General features: G+C 39.3%; 2 protein-coding genes and 1 long non-coding RNA gene across 3 annotated transcripts in view; 1 reads left to right on the plus strand and 2 right to left on the minus strand.

Moving 5' to 3' along the window:
• LOC110057512 (set1/Ash2 histone methyltransferase complex subunit ASH2-like) overlaps nt 1–3,572 on the minus strand; it is an 8,337-nt gene extending 4,765 nt beyond the window's left edge. The window contains exons 1-6 of the mRNA XM_089278024.1: nt 3,402–3,572; nt 1,556–1,869; nt 1,164–1,227; nt 916–1,063; nt 322–399; nt 179–207 (exon numbers count right to left, since the gene is read on the minus strand). Coding sequence (XP_089134150.1) covers nt 179–207; nt 322–399; nt 916–1,063; nt 1,164–1,227; nt 1,556–1,869; nt 3,402–3,491 — 723 coding nt within the window. The 5' untranslated portion in view covers nt 3,492–3,572. The remainder of the gene's footprint in view (nt 1–178; nt 208–321; nt 400–915; nt 1,064–1,163; nt 1,228–1,555; nt 1,870–3,401) is intronic.
• Nucleotides 3,542–20,192, plus strand: LOC110057518 (vinculin-like). Its single transcript, XM_020764109.2, has 20 exons — nt 3,542–3,781; nt 4,895–5,002; nt 5,572–5,743; nt 6,468–6,782; nt 7,518–7,742; nt 8,656–8,801; nt 10,272–10,464; nt 10,639–10,784; nt 11,439–11,601; nt 12,240–12,391; nt 13,442–13,634; nt 14,161–14,222; nt 14,753–14,888; nt 15,350–15,441; nt 15,741–15,849; nt 16,291–16,442; nt 16,939–17,054; nt 17,387–17,525; nt 18,322–18,412; nt 18,983–20,192. The coding sequence occupies exons 1-20, from the start codon at nt 3,542–3,544 to the stop codon at nt 19,123–19,125; spliced, it is 3,093 nt and encodes a 1,030-aa protein (XP_020619768.2). The 3' UTR covers nt 19,126–20,192.
• Nucleotides 6,972–22,278, minus strand: LOC149097967 (uncharacterized). Its single transcript, XR_016203767.1, has 2 exons — nt 21,834–22,278; nt 6,972–7,051 (listed from the first exon to the last, which is right to left on the minus strand). It is a non-coding gene; the product is annotated as an uncharacterized LOC149097967 (long non-coding RNA).
• Nucleotides 22,279–22,451: the final 173 nt, after the last annotated feature.

A 22,451-nucleotide genomic window follows, 5' to 3' on the forward strand; every position in this document is an offset into this window, starting at 1 on the left:
CTGGAGTCGAGCACACTAACCATGAGGCCACCGTGCCTCCCACATAATAATAACCAGCTTAAAACAAATCAAAATACCTTTTTCAGTGGCAGCCAACTGAAAAAAGATTTCATGTTTTTTAAAAATAAATTAACTAAATGTAAGACAAAAAAAAAACTTGAATTTGTGTTCTGCTCACCTCAAAGTACCAATTACCCTTGGACACTCCTGCAAAAATTGATTTCAAAACAGTTTTAATTCAAATTACAGCTGTATTTCAAATCCTTTTGAACTAGCTTTTAGATAGTTTCTTTGATATTTATTAAATATATAAAAAATTACCATGAGTGGCTCGTAACATACAGTAGCCTTTCTCTCCTGTAACTGATAACCTATCTTCAGATAACTTCAGTTGAGGAGCTGAAACATCAATTTATACAAGGCATTAGGCTCTCACTGAAATGAACTTTGTCGAACAAGAAAACAAAATGAAGCCTTTTAACCCCCCCTTATTTTTTACCTTTCTTTTTCTTATATAGGACTCAAAACAAGTGTTGTGTGGTTGTCTGGTACAAGTACATGTAGTTTTTCCTAGTGGGAAAGTAACTTTTCATTCTCACTTGCCCCAGGCAAGTTGTCTGCCAACAAAATTTAAAAAAAGCAAACTAACACTTGCAAAATTATTCAGAGCTGCTTAGCCAAAGGGCAAGCGGAAATTCAAGTTTTTTTTCAAGGCCTCTTACATTTAATTGTCATTATCATTAAAAACAAAATTTCAAACTATCAACAAATTTAAACCAAACAACATACATGTATACATGCACAGTGTGCAAAATTCAAAGATTGTGTTGTTTATTCCTGAGAGAGTAAAGAGACCATGCTTGCTGAATAGCTGAGATTTTAAGGGTTGGAGGCTTTCTGGACATTTCTACAAACCTCTATCATTCATGGACAGAAGAACTTCTTTGTGCAGTTTAATTCTGTAAAGATCTCCAGGGATGGGTTTTCCTGCCCAAAATTCCATATCCATGTTTGCTAAAGGAGCATTTGAGTCCTGTTCTGCTAAAATATATCTATAGCCATCCTGAAACAAATGCAAAACATACTGAGCACTTGTGTTCAGATGTACTATGATGCGAGTATTAACTGAATTTACTAAGAAAGAAGTTCAAAATGGTACAAACCTTGTTAAAGGGATGTTCTAAAGGATAACCATGTGGAGGTAGTTTCTGCGATGGAGGCACGTCGCTAGCAAAAAAGAAAAATAGCACCATCCTAAAAATCACTGTACGGGTCTTTAATCTCACAATCACAGCTTTGAGTACAAGCTGCCATTATGGACGATTTCAATGACCAATTCCCTCTATGAGATGAACCTGCAGGGAATCATGGTAGTTGTATTCATCATCTTAGACTGGATATTTTTTTGATGAATACAACTACCATGATTCCCTGTAGGTGCATATCATAGAAGGAATTGGCCATTAGATTCTGATATTAATAAAATGTCCATCAAATCAGAATTATTTGAAGTTGTTAAACTGAACAATTCTTTGTCAATAACATTAGCACTCACCTCTTTGATTTCTTAGATGAAGACAATTGCTGACTGCTGTCTAATTTTCGTTTTCCTCTAGCTGACTTCCTCGGCACTGAACCAGTAGATTCCTTGCCTTTACTAACAAGCAATCCACTGCTGCTCAGACTGCTACCAAGGCTACCAAGACTGCTATTTAGACTCATACTCAGGTCAGGTTTGATGTGCCCATTTCCAGGCATCATGTGTTTATTCTCAGACACCTGAGCTAAAGCAATCAGTAAGTCACTGTCTGTCAGGCTTCTGTCCACTCTTATCTCAGGCTCACTCTCCAGTGTGTCATATGCATCCATCTACAAATGTGTAAACACAGCAATGAGTCGCAATATTGGAGACATTTTTTGTCTTCTTAGTAGCTCTGTAGTTAGTTATCAGAGTGCAAGTTGGTTTGAATCGCTAGTTAAAGGGGCTAGGTCGCGCTAATTTAGGTAATTTGTTTAATTTTGTTAATTATGAGCTCTAAACATCAAATTGGCAGAGCAAAAGTCTTTCATTTGCAAAATCACGGCCACATAACAACTGAGAATGATTTTCCACCTGTGTAAGTGACATTTTGATATAAACTGATATAAATTTGAAAACAAGTGGGCCGACGTTTTACAAATTTACCCAAATGCAATCCATTTTAATCCTCTCCAGTTTTGTCCATCCATGTCCCTTCTTGGCTTTCCTGTGTTTTGTTTGAGTTCTTCTATGGTTTTGAGCCGTTTTTGTGATATTTTAGTTAATTCTATGACCATTTGATCAGTGCTGAAATTGCCTAGCATTGCGTGACCTAGCCCCTTTAAAGTAAATTTTCATTTGGTACAGAATACGATAATGGACTGAAGAACCAAATTATGGGATATAATACCATATTAAAACATATCAATAAAAAAAAAAAACCATTCACCAATGTAAAAAAAATCAAACATGTGAAAACATATCTAGCCAAGTTTGTTTACATTGTGCAATCCCATTCAAAATGATTTACTGCTGACAACTCATTTAAAACAACAAATAAGACAAGTCAAAAGTCTGCATACAACTTAAGTGACCCATCAGACCGGAGCTTATCCCAGTTTCTATAGCATAAAGCGACTGGGAGTATTTCTTCTCCCTCTGGATGGGATGCTAGTCCATCGCAGGGTTACCCCCAACATTAAATTTGCTGGTACCCATTTATACACCTGGATGGAGAGGGGCACTGTGAGAATATAGTGTCTTGCCCAAGAACAAAACACAATGGTAGGAACCTGGACCGCTTGATCTGGAGACAAGTGCACTAACCATGAGGCCACCCACAAGGCAAGTAAAAGTATTCATAAATCATCTGCTGATTTATTCATCAATTCTATTATTTTAAAGAATACAAACCCATGTGCTGTGTATACCAAAGTAACATTCTATTGTGTTTATTTCACAAATACATATACTTTGTATGTTTAGCCCTCCCTTCAGCGAATAATGAATTTGATCTGAAAAGGCTTGTACGCGCATTCCTATGGACTTCTGTAAAGAAAGTGACATAATTTTATCAAGTTTGCAGCATGTGTTTTTACTGGGTTAAAAGGTTGATAACTGAAAACCTCTGTCTATAACGGCAAACTAACACCAAAAACCCGCAAATGATTCCAAGAAAATAAATGATGAAATTTGGTTCAGATAGTTCTTCTTTGTACAAAGTTTTTCTGTCGTGATTCCCAAGCCTACAAGAATTTGTCCTCAACCTGTCATAGTTTATGTTCAATTAGTTTATAATAAGTACAAACAACATACATTATCTCAAATACCAATCCCCCAAAAACCCCTGCATTGAAAAGGAAGACTACTGTAGCTAAATTACCTTTTCGTTTTCATCCTCGCCGGCGAAATCACTGGCCGATTCAGCCCTTCCTTCGGAAAAATTATCCATCTCGATATCTTCGTCCGCCATCTTTGACGCTCTTTGTTTCGGAGAGTCTACGCGAGGGTCTGGGACGAGTGATGGCTACATCCGCTGTACCTACCCCTGGGAATAACGCGGTCGTCTTTCCCGACTTGGACATTTTTTTGCGGGGCTGGGTGTTCCAAGGTGTGTACACTTCCCGAATATTTCTCTCGGAAGAATTTCCCTTTTACTTTGTTTCTGCCAGCACTGGAGTCGGAATCAGCTTTTCAGCGCTGAAAATGCCCGTGTTCCACACTAAAACCATCGAGTCAATATTGGAACCTGTGGCTCAGCAGGTAGAGTAAATACGTTCTTCTCTCTAATGGACAGATCTTGTGTGCATGATGTGCATTACATTTAGACCTGACAACCGTACCAACTGTTCGTTGAATACCATTTCTCGGGAATCCTTTGTAAGTTTAAATATTTTCTTGCAAAGGAATGTCTTGAAAGCTCTGATCTCGATGCCTTATGTTTAATTTTTGTGCACGAATACTGTAAACAATCCGATGGTTTTCGAGGACCGTGACAGACGAAAAATTTGGGTTACCGTAAAATTTGCTCCGCCTGCACGTTTCTTTACGTTCGCACCGCAAAGCTGTGAGAAGCAAAGTGCATCGTGTTGTAATATGGCTGGTGGTAGGGACAAACTTGGGAGTTCGTAGTTACATAATTTTGTGAGTTAAATCTTGGATTACTTTTCAGGGTCTCAGACCCTTTTGTTATTCAAAGTAAACAATATTTCGAACCAATTGAGTGTTCTTTGTATCTAGTATAAGTTTACACGAATCCTTGATCGGGTTTTCCCGGCGACCAAGTTGAATGCAGATGAGCGATCACGGATTTCTGAAAGAAAAATCAAATCAATACTAAGCTAGTTTTGGCTAAATCACAGGGTGTTGCCGGCATGTTGTATGGACCCAATTAATTAAATTGTCGAGCCAAGCAGACTAGGCTTAGCCGTGTGAATGAAACGTAAGCTTGATGTTTTGATTCGTGATTTGATTAGCTTTAGCTTGTTGATTACTAGGGAGTTCAAACGATTATGTAACACAAGTTTAATGTTAGAAGATTTGTTCTTATACAAAACATACCCAGCTTAAGGTGATTAAAATCAACATTAGGGTATTTATTTTCAAGTGGTAGTCAATGCAGCTAAAATACAAATGTTGTTACAATAACAAAAGGTCATTGTCGGCTTTAATTTTGCTACTGTTCAAGATTTCTTCAGGAGCAGTGCTGTGTTGTTTGTCTGAAGTAATTAACTACAATTTCTCATGAGAATTTTTTTTTTGTATTTTGGCCTTTCTTACAACCATTTAGTGAAATTTGTACTGAACGTAAGTTTTAAATGGTGATAATTTTTTGTCATGTTCTGCTTTTGATGTTAAAATAAATTTGCTATCTAGGTCTCCACATTAATTATTCTTCATGAAGAAGCTGAAGACGGTAAAGCAATGCCAGACTTGGCTATTCCTGTACAAGCTGTTGGAGCAGCTGTTGAAAATCTTGTCAAGGTCAGTATTTCTTATCAGTGGTTCAAATTATAACAATAATATGCCACTCTTTTGATCACAGTTGATAAGGCAACCTGTGTATTTATTGTAAGCTACAGACTGGAGGAGCCTGCCAACCAACCGCGGTCAGTGTAAAACGCAGCCTGCAGACTGCATGTAGATGGCAGAGTGGGGGTAGAATGCTGAGGGTAAAATGCAGACTGCAGACTGGACATTTATTTTAACTGAATCATGTTACCATTCCCATCATTGAAAGCTAGCCATAAACAGATTAACCTGAGCGTTATGTAGGCTAACCTGAGTGATATTCAGGCTTAAACCAGAATCCAGACTTTCATTGCAATTAGCCTGAATAATCCTGTTTATGGTGAGTGCTCGATAATTGAAATAACACATTCAAATATGCTTAAAAAGTCTGCAGTTTGCATTTTCTCCCTGGTCTGTAGTCCGCATTCTGCAGTCTGTGTTTTACACTGACCAACCACTTGGTCTCTTATTAGGTGGTGTACTATATTAAGTGAAGTAATAATAATAATTATGAATAATAATTTGTTGTTTTGCTCATTCAGGTGGGTAAAGAAACAGCCTCGTCCAGCAAAGATCAAATCCTCAAACAAGAAATGCCACTTGCCTTTAAAAGAGTTGAGGAATCCTCGATATTTCTTGTGGAAGCCTCTCAGATTCTGAGAAGAGATCCTCTGTCATCTGAAGCTCGCAAGAAGTTAATTGATGGTGCCAGAGGTACAGTATATAGTTCTTGTGAGCTTAAGCTTTCATGTACTCTACTAAAATTAGTAATCTTCTCAATTTCAGCAGTTATGTACTAGACACCCTTTATTGCAAAGTGAATGATGACCTGCAAATGTCTTGAGAGAAATATTTTTTGTCTGTACAATCTTTTTTGGAATTTTAAAATCTGAGGCTTGCAGCCCAGGGTAGCAAGGGGGTGGGGGGGGGGGGGAGGAGGGGGTGAGAGTCCTATATAAAAAGGATGGGGATGCTCATTGCACCTTTTAGGGGTTAAAAAAGCGGTTTTGGTACTGCTTAATTATGGTGTTCAGCCTCAAAAGGTCCACAGCAGAGCTCTTGCAGTACCTTTTAGGGTATTGAGCTGAAAAAATATGACAGGAGTTAATGTATTGTTTTAGAATTGGAGTTATTGTTTTAGAATCTCTTAGGGGTTCTTTGCAAAATGTCCAACAAGCATGCCCATCCTTTTTATATGGGATTCCCCCCTGGGGCTTGCAGAGGTGCTGAGACCTTTGTGCCAAGACCTTTGTGCCAAGACCTTTGCGCCGAGACCTTTGTGCCGAGACCTCTGAGAAACTCAACAGTTTTAGATTGCTTTAAAGAGAGATGTACACAAAAACAAGACCTCAGAAAAATAAAACTGATATAAAATGGTCTTTAGAATGGCAAGCTAAAATTATTCATCATTCATCTTTCTTACTTGGTGTTGTTTCAGGAATTCTTTCTGGTACATCTGCATTACTTTTAACATTTGATGAAGCAGAGGTACGTAAAATTTTGAAGGTGTGTAGAGGAGTTCTGGAATATCTCTCTGTTGCTGAGATTGTGGAAAGCATGGAAGAGCTTGTGACGTTTGTCAAGAACCTAACACCAGGAATCACTGAAATGGCGAAAAAGGTTGAAGGCCGCATTGAGGAGTTGACTCACCAAGTTCATGCTGACATGTTAAAGAAATCTTTAAATGCCGTTAAAGCCATGTCAACGCAGTTGATCACTGCTATCAAGACTTACGTTTTGACTGTGCAAAGAGGTAGCAAATTGTAACAAAGTGGGATGTGTTGTTAAATTTATTTAATAGTTTTAGTGTAACAATCGTATTTGTAATCTATCAATCACTGTGAGTGCGGTTTATAATGCAATCTGCTGAATGACCAGTGATTAGTAGTGGCCACTTACCAAGAAATTCCCATTCCTCAATCCACCAAAATTACACAGCAAGTTTTTTTTAAACCTTTGATCCTGATTTACTTGTCAGTCAGAGTGCATGTTGTAATCTATTGGCGTGTGCTTTGCATTATCCTGTAATAAAATAAACACTGTTGTAATGTGTAGGTCCAGAAAATATCCATGCCTCACCCACTGAAGGGACCCACCCCCCCATCTGAAACTTCCAATTGAGTTTCGTACATTTCTTTAAATTTTTTGGTCTTACAGAACCTCCCCACCCCCTTTGAAAACCACCTCCTCAAAATTCCAATCCCTTCTGTGGGGGGGGGGGGGGGGGGTATTTTCTGGAACTGCACAATATACCTTTAAACTTATTTTTTGTATTGGGAAGGGTTTTCAATAATAGCCATGGATGTGTGATTCATGTGTGTTTGCCACAATAGAGTTGACTGACTGAGATTAAAGCACCATCAACCAGCTAGTCTTTGCAAGTTTGTGGAAATGACTCCAAAATTGGTTAAAATGTTGAGTTGATTGTATTAATAATATTAAACTATTCGGTACGTACAGAATTTAATGGCTAAACATTCTTTTGCAGGAGGTCAAAACATTGCAGAGGCTCAGGAATACAGAAATTATGTTGTTGGCAAGATGTCATTTGAGATCAGTGAAATAATCCGAGTATTACAGTACACCACATATGAAGAGGAGGGAGGAGATGACCCCTTGAATGACATGAAAAAAGCTGCATCTCTCTTTGACAGTAACATGGGGCCAGCCATGAAGTGGGTCAACACACCAACAGAATCCGCTGGAGGATTAGGTGAAGACCTTGCTAGGGCGGGGTACATACATACATACATACATACGTACAATAAGGGTCCCTGCGAGTAGCACAATACAAATACATACATACATATACTTTTTGTTGAGGCAGGTTTGTTTGAGGCAACCTAAAGGCTGGTGGGGACCTGCCAGAAACTTAATTAAAAAACTAGTTATAACAAAAACTTAGTACTTAATTTACAAAAATTAACAAAAATTTCAAAATACAGAAAGTCCATTTGTTTTGATGTTATCTGACAGGCTTCTTTTTCAAAGTGAATTTGATCTAGTATCCTTGAGGCCTGTCTAAGTTTTTGTTTAAAAAGCTATAGGGAGGAAGCATCCTTGATGGCTTTAGGTATTAAATTCCAAACTATGGGTCCTCTTTATCTGACACTATTTCTGCCAGGGTTACTGTTGTACCATACATTTGAGAAGTCATTAATACGCCTTAAGTTATAATTGGGGTGGGGCATTGCATTTACTGTCCACAGGAGGGTGGGGTGGGGCATTGTGTTTTCTGGCTACAAGATGGCAAAGTGGGGCATTTGGTTTACTGACCACAAGGGGGTGGGGCAGGGCATTGGGTTAAAGATTCATCTTACTCCAGCCTGAGATGACAAATTTTTTTCTGTTTTGGCAAAGTTCTTAACAGAGTTGCCTCCATGTGGTGACATTGTTTTCAATAAATGCTGGATAAACATCAATTCTAAGTCACTTCATCTGTAACTCTCCCCTGGCAAAGACATTTCATCTAAATTCTATATTTCAAGCTGTTAGACAAAAGTGCTCAACTATTAAATAGTTTATTGTGGAGCAAAATTCCCCTTCATTCGAAGTGCTAAAGATACAAATCTGTTTATTTTAGGGACTGCTACTGATGTTAACAAAGCTTCATTCTCTTTGGATAGGTGAGAAAGCTGTGAGAGAGTGCATTGCACAAGGTCGTAAATTTGCTGATGCTAGCCAGGGACCTGATAAAGGAAGGATCAGGAAGGTTTGTGATGATCTTGATCGACTGATGGGGGATTTGGCAGAGTTGAGAAGGCAAGGAAATGTAAGTAAATAGTATGAAAATGGCTTTAGGTTAGAGATATTTTCAAATGCATGTGAAAGTAATTTTTAAGTACACAGACTAAGCCAGAGCTCCTTGATTTTGAGTTTAAATTGCAGCCTGACAACAAAACAGATTCTTTGAAGTCTGAAAGTACAAAAACCTCCTCAGGTATATTAAGGGCTGGGTCATCTTTTCCTTAGTCAAAAAGTGAGGGGGGTGGTCAATCTTGGATATGGTTCATACAATGTGGACAAATCTTGGCTGCAGGTTACATCTCTACTTAATAGATAACCTAACGTTGTTGTTTTACTTGAAATGTGTCACGTGACCAAATAACAGACCACTTCCGGTTAAATTTTGAGAGCTTCTGCAGACAGGGGAAAACGTTTCTTTATCAGCGTAATGTTCTGTAGTTTTACTATCTGCCCAAGAACCGTACCCATTGTAATTGGAACGGTTGTCAAACCTTGGTGAAAGTCTCTTTAAATAGTGTGTATAAAGTTACATTAGTGACAGTTCTTTGGTCACGTGACTTGGACATGCATTCCAATTACATTGGTTATAGTACTTGGGTAGGTAGTCAGACTACATAATAAAATACTGAATAAGTACCATTCTTCCCTGTCTGCAGAGGCCTTAAAATCTAAACAGGAAGTGAGCTGTTATTTGGTCACGTGATTGGTTGCCGTGGCAACAACACTATTAACTAAACTTGTTTTGAGCCGTCGTTTACCATAGCTAAGTTAGAAGCCTTCTGTATGCATGGTTCTCCAGATAGACCACCCCTGGACGTTTTACACTAAATAACAACTGACGCACTCCTTAATATACCTGAGTCCACAAATCTAGATGTCCCTTCAGTGCTGACACTTAACCTTTTCCCTCCAGTGGGGAATACCAAATAAATTTGCAAAACTGTAAGGTATTAGATCCAAAGACCACAACATACAGTATACCACTTGAAAGGTATCTTGTATTATTGGGATACCATAAATTATACAAACAGTTTTCCATAGAGGAAGACACAGTTTGAATTGAAAGGGTGGGTTATTATTGTCAGATATTACTTGACCATAAATGTGCAAGAGAAAAACGTGGGAAAACTTGTAGGGGTGATTAATCAAGTCTCATTACAGGAAGGGGGTGGGGGGGGAGTATGTTTTATGCTTTCAAAAGACAGATCTATCCAAAGAAACGTTCTTGGATTAGATTTTTGCTGTTCAAATTTGATATATATAACTTGACCAAATGTTGAGATCTAATTGCATTTTATGCAACACGGCACTCTGTGGGAGTTAGAGTGTTAATCTTAACCTTGTCATAGCAGAGTAATTTGTGCGAGATTAGCCAGGTTTGAACCCTTTACATTTCAATATGTAGTCCATGTCACAAACTCTAGGGGCACGAAGCCTCCCAGCAAACAGTAATGATGAGGGGTGATGTATTGACGGTTTTAAAATCTTTCTTAAGGGAACTTCTCCAGAAGGCCAACGACTTAACAAGGAAGTTGCCCAGCAGCTTGAAGGATTAAATTCAGAAATGCAAAATGCCATATTACAACAAGAGCAGTCTGGTGTGCGTCGACCAGCTAACACCCTTGTTGGCAAGATGGATCAGGTACACCAGTGGATGAACAATCCATCATCAGACCCTACTGGCTTAGGTGGGTGTCCTGTGCATATGTATGGTCGTTCTTCTAGTAAGTGCATACTGTAATTTGCAGCTCTGATCCATCAGGAACTAGTATCCCTGGAGAAAATATTTCAAGCATTCTTGAGGATGGCTATGAAAAGTGTTTTAAAATTCTTAGTAAATAATTAATATGTCACTTGCTTAGGTGAACGGGCCATTCGAGAATGCATCGATGAGGGCCGTGCAGTAGCAGATAAATGCTCTGGTCCAGAAAGGAGTGTAATTTTGCAGATTTGTGATGAACTTGATCAACTTACCAAGGAACTTGCTGAAATGATGAGAAGAGGAATGGTATGTTCACTTATTGTTTTGTGGCTTTTAATTGATAATTTGCAGGGAAGTGTGTTAAATGTGGTAGGATCTATGGGAATCAGTATTGATTATAGGAAGAGTGTTATCTTTGGGGGGTGGGGGTGAGTACTAGCTATAACATAAGGATATCCTCTATGGGATGATAATATTATCTAGGTAGGTATCATTATTGTAGGGGGGGGGGGTACCGTTATCTATGGGGGATGGGAATTGGCTGTGGGGTAGGGCATTATGCTTATAAGAAAGCTGGTATCTGGGGGTATAAATTCATTAAGGGGGTGTTATCTGTGGGTAGGAGCACAATAAATTGTATTTGAGGAGGAGTATTAGCTACAAGAGAGGTGATTATTTTCCTGGAGTAGTAAGATCTCTAGGGAAGAGTGTAATTTCTGCAGGGGATATTTACATGGGGTCAGGAGCATTACAAAGCAAGGAATCTAGGAGGGAGGGGTTTGACCTAATGGAGGAGGATATCCACTTCTATTTTGAATTATTTCTGGAAATTATTGTACACAAAAACATGTTATGTTGGCAGCAGCACTAGCTATGTGTCCCAATTCGTCCAACCTTTCTGCTATTGTTTCACTGAACCTTTTTGTAAAAGAGTTTTGAACAATGAAAACTATTTCACAGGGAAATTCTCCCCAGGCAGCTGCTACTGCACAAAAGATAGAGAGAAAGCTAGAGGAATTGAACAACAAACTGCAAAATGCAGTTGTTGCACAAGTTGCAGAAGATTTCATGGACACCACAACAAATCTGAAGCAATTAGAGAAAGCAGCCCGGGCTCCACCAGGTGAAACTGAGTGATAATGAACAACTTATACTGCTCCTTGAGATATTCGTACATTTTCAAGCAATCTTAGCTTCATTTAATCCATGGAATTCTTTTTACTAGTATTGTAACAAGGGATCTAATATTAATTATAAGCCTTGTGGTTTCTTCTTGGGCCCCTTCACCCATTCTTTTCACCTTTTTCAAAAAACCAAATTGATGTTAAGTTGCTCAAAATATGTGTTTTCTTCTTTTAATTAATTGAAATGAGCAGTGACTATCAATATACACATTAAGAAAGCATTGATATCATGGTTTCTCCCAGTGGGAGTTAAACCCTGATGGCCTTCTGTGCAGTGACCAGATGCACTTTGACTGAGCTGTTGGAGACTCATGAGAGCTATGTGTAACTCACTAGATTCAAATGTGCCCAAATGACGTGCTAAATTTCCAAATACAGGAGCATTTCTGCAATTAATTATTTTATCATCCGTGACAAAAACTGTTTAAAGATATTGTGATTTCAAGATATTGGGGAAAGAAATTACAGTTGAAAAAAACACGTGTCCGGAATGTCTTTTGGTCAAGTTGTGGGGACCTTTAAGAAATCAGGATTTCACAGTGTATTACAATTTGTGTTTTGAATGTCTGTTGGTCAGATGCACCAGGACGGGAAGCTGAGTTTGAAGCTAAGGCAGGTGCCTTTGAACACCAAGCAAACCAAATCGCCGACACTGCAATTCAACTGGCAAATGCTGGAGGAAACACCAACAAAAGACTCTTGGATCAGATACGACAAAATGCAGAGGAGGTGAATATTCCACTGAAAGCCCTGATCTCAAAATACAAATTCTCTTTACAGATAGCAGTTATTTCTCATAGTATTAGCTAAGGCCAATATGGCTCCGCTTGGTTCTAATCTCCCACACTCCGACCAATATGTGACATTTCCATGATGATAACATTTTGAATTGACCGGCGCAAGTTGTCCATAAGTAAGAATAGTGGTGGCGAATGGTAACTGCGAGAGTAGCTTCTTTCTTTGTGAGCCCAAGACATTTTGAACTTTTTTAATTGCAATAACGAACTGGAACTGGAAATTCGACTAGAACAGTATGTCGTGATATCCTAGAACGAGCTAGGTGTTCTTCTAACGCCAAAATTATATACGTTTTGTGTAATTCAGACAATTCAGGGAAATTTAGGATTAACCTTTTCTCGGCGCAAATTTGAAAGTTGCGTTATTAAAATTCAATATATCAAGGGACGTCAAGTCTTCCTTAACATTTTCGTGAAAAAAAGAGACCCATGACCGCTAAAAAATACGACACCAGCTAAGAGACTTGTGAAATTCGACTAAAATTTTGAGACCCAGAGTTTTTGAAAGACCATTCGTCACCCCTAATCGACCTTATAGTTGATAGTGGCATTCATTCAACAAAACTTGTATTAGCTTATCCTCTTTGATTTGTTGTTAGTAGGATTTAGGGTATTTTGTGAATCTCTAAGTTTTATCAGATAGCGTAACTCCCTGTTTGTCTTGAATGTTTTGAAAAGTCCATGGATTCCTAGCTCAATTAGGTTACTACGGCTGTTAAAATTGTTTGGTCAGCGTGTTTTGTTGTAGAAGGATGTAGCAAAGGAACAATATTGTTATCAGCTAGTGATTGAGATAGCTGCTGATACTGAACTTTCTCGGCAGTTGAACGTCACCTGCCAACCACAGTTACTACACCCCTTGATGTACCATTAAGTCCTCTGAACTTGCAAAAAAAGAATTTTATGGTGGCCAGTTTCGTGTAGGAAAATTTCTATTTTCAGTTAATCATGTCATTGAAAGTATTGACTATTTCCTTGGCAGGTGAAAGAGTGGACTCCACAAGTTTCTCATGTGGCTAAGATTCTGTTGGATTACGGCAAATACTCACCTGGAGATGCACCTGCTGTGTCGGTCCATTTTGAAAATATGCGCGACATTTGGAAAGACAAGATGCAAGGCCTGACTAATCTGGTGGACAGTGCAACAGACACTGCTAAATTCATTGAAGCTTGTGGTATGTTGTATGAACTCTATCGATACCGGTGTGTCCCAAGCCGTCTTTTTTTGTCTTTTGACTTAACTTATCTCCCAACCCCATGACGGTATGTGTGCCGATCAGGTGTACATGAAATTGAGTGTGAAAATCAAAGCCAATTCTAACGCGTGTTTAAAAACACGAAATGGCGAAATGACGAAGTGGCACTACGGCCAAGAGTCAATGTGGATACGGGTGTCTGTAAGGGTTAATCCTTACAACCATGGAGAGCTAACCATTGTCGAGTCAGTGATATTCAGGCTAACCGGGGCGCTATTTTAATAGGCAAACCATAGTGCCATTTCGTCATTTCGCCATTTCGAGTTTTGAACACACCCCTCAATTCTACCATAGTTTGTGGAACACGGTCTAAGTTTCAAAAAGCCGGGAAAAAGGTTTTCTGATGGAAGCATTGTTTTTTTTTTCTCTCTGATTTCGTTCATATAGTGTCTTAATTTGAGTTTGAAACGTTTTAAGAATAGTTTTCTCAAAACTTTATTTTCAGAAGAGGCAATTAATCGTGATGCAGAAATGTGCAATGCTGCAATGGAACAAGGAAATCCACAGGTATGAAGTAATTTGTTACTTTTAGAACAGAAATTGCAAACAAGTGAATTCAGTTGATTTTTGTTTGTTTCTTATATCTATGTTATGAGGTTGCTGATTTTCATTGCTGTAGGTCATATGGTGTTCTTACTCAAGCCTAAGAACACTTGTTTGTAGAGTCAATACGTCACATTGCCTTCCCGGGGGGGGGGGGGTGGGAATCCTCGTTGTCTCGCTTAGGGGTGTAAATCACGGATTTTGGTTTCACTTAAGGTGTTCACGACGAAATGTCAGCAGTATTTGTAGCCCTCAAAGCATCTTTTAGGGTGCACTCAAAGAAATAATAATAAAGAAGCACTGTCTTTATCTTTTACGGATCAAATGATGTCGAGCCACGCGTGAATTGATTACTCTTGGAGGTTTAATCCAAATTTCCCGACGAGCATCTCCGACTTTTTCACATGGGAGTCCCCCAGGGGGGTTTGCCATATTTCTTGATGTTCCTTCTCAGCTGTGAATAAAACATGTCGTGATATTTGTATATTTGTTAGTTGGTGATTTCAAAGAGCTCTAACATTGCTCGGCGAGCCAAGAGAGTGGTGGATGTTGCAGAAGCAGAGATGGAGAATTCATTAGATCCCGACTATGTTGCAAAGATGGCTGCGGCGAAGGAAAATCTTGGACAGTGTAAGTGTTTTATGTACAATACAGTTCAAAAACAAGAGACGCGCAAGAACTTCTTTTAGTGTCTTCAGGACGCGTGCAGCAAATTTGTAGCTAGGCAGGATTGGTGTAATTAACAAATTGACGTCAGTTTTTCATGCGTCTGTCCTGTTATTGATGATGAATTTCGTCATAACATTGTCAAAGTAGCTGTGGATCCGCAGACTACTTTGACAATGCTATGACGAAATTCATTGTCAATAACAGGACAGACACATGAAAAACTGACGTCAATTTGTTTTTTACGGTAACAAATTGTCAAATTTTCCGCTCTCGCTCGTTGATGCTTCGCATAAATTACAAACTCATTTGTCAGTCCACTTATTGACAATGAAAATGAGCCAATGAGCGCGCGAGAATTTCTGCAGTTATCGTAAAAATGTTGTACAACGGCTTGAATGATGTCTTTGATGTACGTTAAACAGGTATCACACCACTGGTTATTGATGCGAAAGCTGTTGCAACAAATCCGTCGGACAGAAAAGCACAGAGAAAGTTAAGAGAGTCTACAAGGAAGGTAATGTGGAATAATGCCAGCCTGTTTGGTTTTTATATTTTTAACAGGTCGTAGTCAATTTAACATTTTTAAACATTTTTACGATGATTTCATACAGAGGTTTCTAAGGAACGTGTCTGAGATCACACATTCAATTTAACTAAAAAGCTACGAGGGGCCGGAGTGAATCGCTAATCTCTTTATCGTGAAGTGGGAGTATTTCAGCAGATGTAAAAGCGTGAAAAGTGACGCTTCAGCTTGTATGTTTCAACTAACTGAAAGCGAAGTTTTGCTAAGTTTTGTTCACTTGTCATTTTCAGCTCCAAGATGCTGTATCTGGGGTACGAGTGATAGTAACTGGTCCGTCACAAACTGAAGAGGAAGAAGATTTCCCTCCACCTCCTCCTGATATCTCAGGACTTCACATCGGTGAGAATGCACATCGTGAATTAAGAACTGTGCTAAGCTTTTCATGGAGCTCTGTTCGAGCGATGAATCATTTTAGCGATATAAAAACATTTCCTTTCAGTCAAAGGCAAGAACAATGTAATAGCGGTTATTGAGACGGGTTACTGAGACGAATTACGAAGCGTTCTTCTATAATATGAAAATTCTGTACTGTAGTTTTTTGTCTTTTTATGTGCTTTTCGAAAGACGCCGTGCAACTTTCGTCAGCCAATGAATGGCCAATCAGATTGAGGACCAGAGCAAAGGTGATTTGGCTCACGTGATTCTTCTCGCCCTTGCCGCCGGCTCAGATCTTCGTTTTGAATTCCGATTGGTTCAATCACTATTTGTTGATTGTAATTTTACAACAGGAAACTTTTACAGGTGTTGTCAATTAGTAATTTGTTTTCTCGTTTATCCCAGCTACAGCACCATTTCAAGAAGTGCCTCCACCCCGCCCACCCCTCCCTCAAGAATCCGCTGCACCACCACCACCACGCCCACCCCTCCCATCGGACGAAATGCAAGAAGTTCAAATGGTTTTGGAGCAGCCACCGGAGGACAACAGAATGGCGGTAAGTTTACCAAAGAGTACCTTAAATTGTGGATACCGGAAGGGAGGGTGTAAGCGAGTATTCAAGGCATGACCTTAAAGTCCTTTAGTTTCACGTGGGTTTTTATTTCGTAACGTTATTTCGTGGATCTTCAAAGGATCCCGTAATTAAATTTATCTGACGGAAAATCAAGTTACCACTTGCGTGCTATAATATAGTGTCATCCATTGCAGATTTCTGTTCTATTACCTATTTGCAACTTTAATTTAGCTACTTTGGGGTGGCTAAACTTTTTGCTTTTCTCAGTGGTTTTGTGATTGATTCATCAAATATTCGGCCACCGCTTTTAGCCGGCATTATTGGGCGATTTTTCTCGCCGGAATAATAAACCCGGGGATATTAATAACAGACAGTTGATAGGAGACGTGTCAGTGCTAATCTACGGTAAGGCGCGTAAGTAAGTTCACAGCACAGCACAGTTGCCTTTTCTTTATACAGCTGTTGATTCTATTTCCAGATGGCAGCTCATCATCTTCACCGAGAGGCTCTCAAATGGGAAGAGGAAGGAAATGTACTCATTCAAGCTGCTAAAAAGATGGCCATACTCTTTGCTAAGATGTCACAGTTTATGAGGTGAAATGTTGCCTCGGTCCTTGTCAGTGGAATAACTAAGAAACATGATGTAACCGAGTTTTAATCGGAGTGCTATCTAAATCCTGACTAAAATTTGAATATTCTACCTGAGAAAACTAATACCGCTGCTTATTTTTCAGTAGCGGCATTTCTTCAGAAAATGTGGAAAGCTCATGTCTAGTCCCTTTGTTAGCAAATTGTCCCATTTCATAAAAACAAATTTTACCCATAGCATTGCAATCTGCAGTTAATGGAGTGAGTGGCAGAAGTCGTTTTTGAGAAGTGAAAAACCTGTTCGGTTTTATCTCCTAATAATATTTCTTTGCTTCCAGAGATGCTGAAGAAGGTCAACCTCAGCGCTCAAAGAAAGAGCTGATAGCACTTGCTAAAGAAATAGCGGCGGCTAGCAAAGAAGTGTCTGCTTATTCTTCCAAGATTGCAAAAGATTGTCCAGATAAGAGAGTCAGTCAGGTGAGTCCATGGAAGGGTACAGTTGCGAATACTTTGTTGCACGACCTCGTAGCACTTGAGAATTGAGGAAATTGAGGAATTGAGGAACGAAAATAAAGATTGATTGAAAGATATTAGAGGCTGGAAAGTCAGGTGGTCAGTTTAACAGTGATGGTATTGGTGTTAAGGCTCGTGTCAATTTTGTTAACAGTCATGTCCCTAATTAGTCCGCAAGGGCTAAATACATTTGACACATAAATAAAGGTTCTTATCTTATCTTATTGGTCGGTTCTCTTAAGTTTCGATCCGTTTGTTGGTCAAGTTAAGTCGATCTGTTTGAGGTTCGTCCATAAGTCGGCTTTTTATGTCTTTAATAAGTCGTTTGTAAGGTGCCAGTAGTTGTTGACATATATTATTTTTATTTTATTGGTGTTCCACTCTATGTTGTTTATTTTTTTTTTAATATTCAAAGTTCAAGCGCGCAATTAGGCGTATAGTCACGTGAAGGTCTGATGTTTTCGCAAAACAGAAGAGAAATAGAGTTGGAAGAAAAAGAAAAGAATTTTTTTTTTTTATGTGAAAACAAGTTCTTTCAAAAGCCATAAAACTACCAGAAAATCTTTAAGAGTGATCGTACAGGATCATTCGGGACAGTGCCCGGGACAGTGCCCGGTCCAATACTTAGAGAATATTGAACCGGCAATGGAGCAATCTGATTGGTTGATTTTTTAGTTATTAGAACCAACTTAGTCGACAGAGTACTAGTAAATGTAAACAAGAAGCCTCTTTGTTCATGCTGTTGTGTGTTAATTTTCAGACACTGACCCAAACAATAGAAAGGATACCAACAATTAGCACCCAGTTGAAGATTGTTGCCACTGTGAAAGCTACAATGATCGGAGCTGACGGTAATCTTGATTCTCTTTGTATGAATGTCTTGCCATATGAAGATGAAAAGATGCAGAGAGTGCTTTGTTTCAGACGCTTTTTCCCTAACCTTAAATGACACCTTTAGTGCGGGTTTGTGTTCTTTTTCTAAGGTTTGCTTAACTTTCGCAAGGGACATCTTCATCTTTGATTTTGAACAGTGATATCGAGAAGCTTAAAATCATACCTAAAGCGGTTTATTTAATTTTGTTAGATTTCCTCAACTTCCAAAGGGCAGAGACCATTAAGGAATGAAGATGAGAATGAAAAATGTGAAATTCTACTGTCTCTTTGTCAATGGTTGCGACAGATCTTGCTATATCGTAGATTTTTTTAATGGGAAAAAAATCTTCTAAGATCATAGAATTAAGCTCAGTCGTTGTTACTCAACTACCGAGTAAATCAAGCTACTATGCCCCGCTGAAGCAGCAAAAAATATCATCAGAAAAAACAAACAGAGTATGCCAAAAGGTCTTGTTAATGCGGGAAAATCTGCTTTCAAATATTGTTGGGAAAGCGCTTTACATGTATTAATCTTTCTTTTCTCTTAGATCCCAAGGCGGACGTGGAAGCCACGGAAACTCTTGTGGGATGTGCTGAGAACTTGATGGGAGCTGTCAGACAGGCCGTGCGTGAAACCGAGGCTGCTTCTGTCAAGATGCGTTCTGCTGCAAACTCGTGGAGAAAAAGATAGAATATGGGGAAAACATTTTAAAAAAATATGAGAGAGATTGACGGAAGATTTTACTTTAATGTTTTGTAAAATGATTTTTTTTTTGCTGGAGTGCAACCTAAGGAGATTGGATTGCCATCAGGGAGAAAACGTGTGATGAATACAACAACATTTATATGAGATATAAAACGCGGCCTTTGGAAAGTATTTTTTGGTCTGTATGCAATTATAAACACAGCTTTATTACCAGTGATATTTCTGCTAACGTAAGCCCGCGCTTTGTATCTGATAGCAAATTAATGATGGCCATCGTTGCGTGGCCTTGTGTATTCGAGCAAGAAAGCAGTTTTATTTAGTTTATTGTTACAGCACTAACCCACAGCTGGGCTTGGTTAAATGCGTTATTTTGCCAGGATGACCAGAATAGTGCAGTCTGCTGGATAGTTTGAAGGAATACAGTGATGAATACATGTGTTGCAGTCATACAATCTCAGACACCTCGAAATACAGACACTTCGTTTTGATGTCCTAATTTAAGAGGTTCTACTGTAACTGCTTTTTCATCATTATTGATAGTCAAATTAGGTCAAATTAGCAATACTTGTTGTAGGTACAACTAAATAATATATTTTTTATGCTAAGGAATATTTGAATAATTGAATTGAGAGATACCATCTTTAGATTTTGTCCGTGATTCTTGAAAAAGAAAACTCTTAGGTCGGTGTTGTGTTAGCCCCCTTCGCAGACGGTCTTTGGGCTCGTCACGCAATCTGAGGAAGATTGTGTGAGGAGCCCAACGAGAGTCTGCTTAGGAGGGTAGTGTGGTGTCACTGACTACAATCGTGTTGCTTAACAACATCTCATCGAATCAGGTCAGACTATGTTGTTGAATTTTTGTCACGTGTGCATCTCCTTCAGCTTCTGGAAAGCCTGGAGATGAGTAGGTCTTCTAGACAGCCCTCATTTGGCTCGTTACGTCACGTTGCTGAAGAGAAGCGTAGCGTAACCATGCAAATAAGGAAACGTGGGAGGAGTAGGTAGGGTTTTTTTTTCCTGTGATAAGGTGATAATAAAAGATATTTCTGGAAGACGTGTGTTGTCCTTTGGTAGAGACCTCTACGTGTAATTGTCTCGTCTTATCTCTTAACCTTTCCATATCACGTCATGGGATAATGGGACGATTATCTCAGGAAAAATGACCATTTGAAGCAAAGTTCGTCGTTCCTTCATATTCTCTCGATGTTATACAGAGTATGCGTATACAGAGTACGCGAGAAGTGCAGAAGTCAGGTGACAATGACTCACACCATGTGCAACTCTTGAGTCGAACCAGGAGCCATAATCGGGGACGGAGACCGTAAGTCTCGGGATTCGCGCGCACCTATGATATGGAACAATTTTTCTATTTTTAGAACAAATTGCGCCATCCAGACGTCATATTTCCGCGCGGATTCACGTACATGTCGGGGGCTCTCGCGTGGATGTTGTCACGTTGCGTGATCAAATGGTGAGAGTTGCCGGAGAGATTCTCTTGCGTATTTTTCACAGCGATGGCAGGGCATAAGGTAGGTAATACGAACCAGGGCGCTTACATGTAGTTTTATGCTCTGAGCTAACGGAAAAGGTGGGTTTTTCAGGGTCGAAAACAAGACTTCAATCTCGCGGTGGGAATGAATAATAAGATCTGCTCACGCTAGTTGTAAGCTTACGCGTATGTTTTTGCGTTTGTTCTGACTTAAGAATATAGCAAGAAAACGCTCTACTCTGGTATCGAGTTAATTTGTGAGTTTCTCAGACAATGGTTAATCATAACCAAAACCTGTTTTGATGGTTTCTTATTGTTTCTGCTTGTTTGATGAGTTTGCAAAAGTTTTTGAAAGGAAAGTCTGACGCGTACAATTAGCTCATTTGCATAGTGCAGCTCGTGCACTTTCAAGTCCGACTCGGTGTTTTCAATTGTCAACAAATCTTGACAAAGATTTCTTTCGTTATCTTTTGAGCTGAGATGCTGTAACAAATTTCACGAACGCAAAAAAGGCTACTAACATCATGTGTGTTTCTTCAACATAAGCATAGTGAAGTTTTACACTGCGAAAATGAAAATAGACAAGGAGTTTTGAGAACTCGATCAACAAAATCGAAATCGTTATTCCAAGTTGATTAAAGAAAGCGTCATCGTAACTTTGCTGATCATTTCTGCTTTATTCACATGTTTTCAGCTTAGCTTTTAATGTGTTCTCAAACATTTATCAATCTTAAACATATTTAAAAACTATTGAGTTATTGTTTGAGTCCGATGTACGCTTTCACACGAAAGTGCGGCGGAAGTACAATTTGTCATGTTTACTGACTGTACAAAACACGCATCGGCAGGCGCTCTCATTCATCGACAACAGAGAATTTACTGGATTTTTACACGAATAAAACTGAGCAGTATCTACGGACGTAAAGTTATTAAGCCTTGATGAAACATCAAGCGTTGCTTACAATTCAAGCGAAACTCAAACTAGCAATTATTTTGTTTTGCTTTTCGGTCGCGATAGACTGACAAATTCCTCGCAAGCGTGTGGCAACACAGGCGGCCCAGACGTTGTATACGATTAATACGTGACATTATGCTGTTGGCGATTACGTTACAATTTTGGCCGTTTATAAGACAATGTATGAAAATACTTCGAAAATTACTCTAAATGCTACGTGTAGAAAATAATTTGAATAAAATGGCTTACCTTATGTTTGCATTGCGTTGTTTTAATGTCTCTGGGTTCCTGGAGGTGGTTTAGAGCCATTTAGGCGAGTTTTACTTTCTGGCGGTTTGCTTCCCCTAAAGAGAAACGAAAGGCGGGCGACCCACTGGCCCGACGGCCCGCTCTCAAAGCTCTGTAAATTCCACAAAAATGGTCTAATCTCGTCAGAATTGTCTCATGGTAGCCGTCGATAACTCTTCTTCCCATTCGGTTTCTCCCAAGGTTTCAAAGTTTATCTTAACCGCTCGAGAATCGCTGGTTTTTCAGCTCTTGCTTTCCATTTCGGCTCCATTTCGATCCGTAACCGATTATCTTGGGCACAGGATTTGAATTTCTAGCTTAGCGACCTCGCCATCGTGACAAAGTCGCCTCCAACCGTCGAGAGGCACGGGGCATTTTTTGATTATGCAAACTGCATCGTGCCGCGGTGTATAACTGAAATTAGCGCCTAAAAGCACTGTTAACTGCAAAAATACAAGGAACAAACAATGTTCAGCTGAATTTAGCGCCTAAAAGCACTGTCAACTGCAGCGAGAGATGGCAACGAGTAACTGACCAATGCCCCGTGTCTCTCGACGGTTGGAGGCGACTTTGTCACGA

Source organism: Orbicella faveolata, unplaced genomic scaffold (assembly GCF_042242905.1).
Source record: "Orbicella faveolata isolate gen_17 unplaced genomic scaffold, um_ofav_v1 contig_46, whole genome shotgun sequence".
Classification (NCBI taxonomy): domain Eukaryota; kingdom Metazoa; phylum Cnidaria; class Anthozoa; order Scleractinia; family Merulinidae; genus Orbicella; species Orbicella faveolata.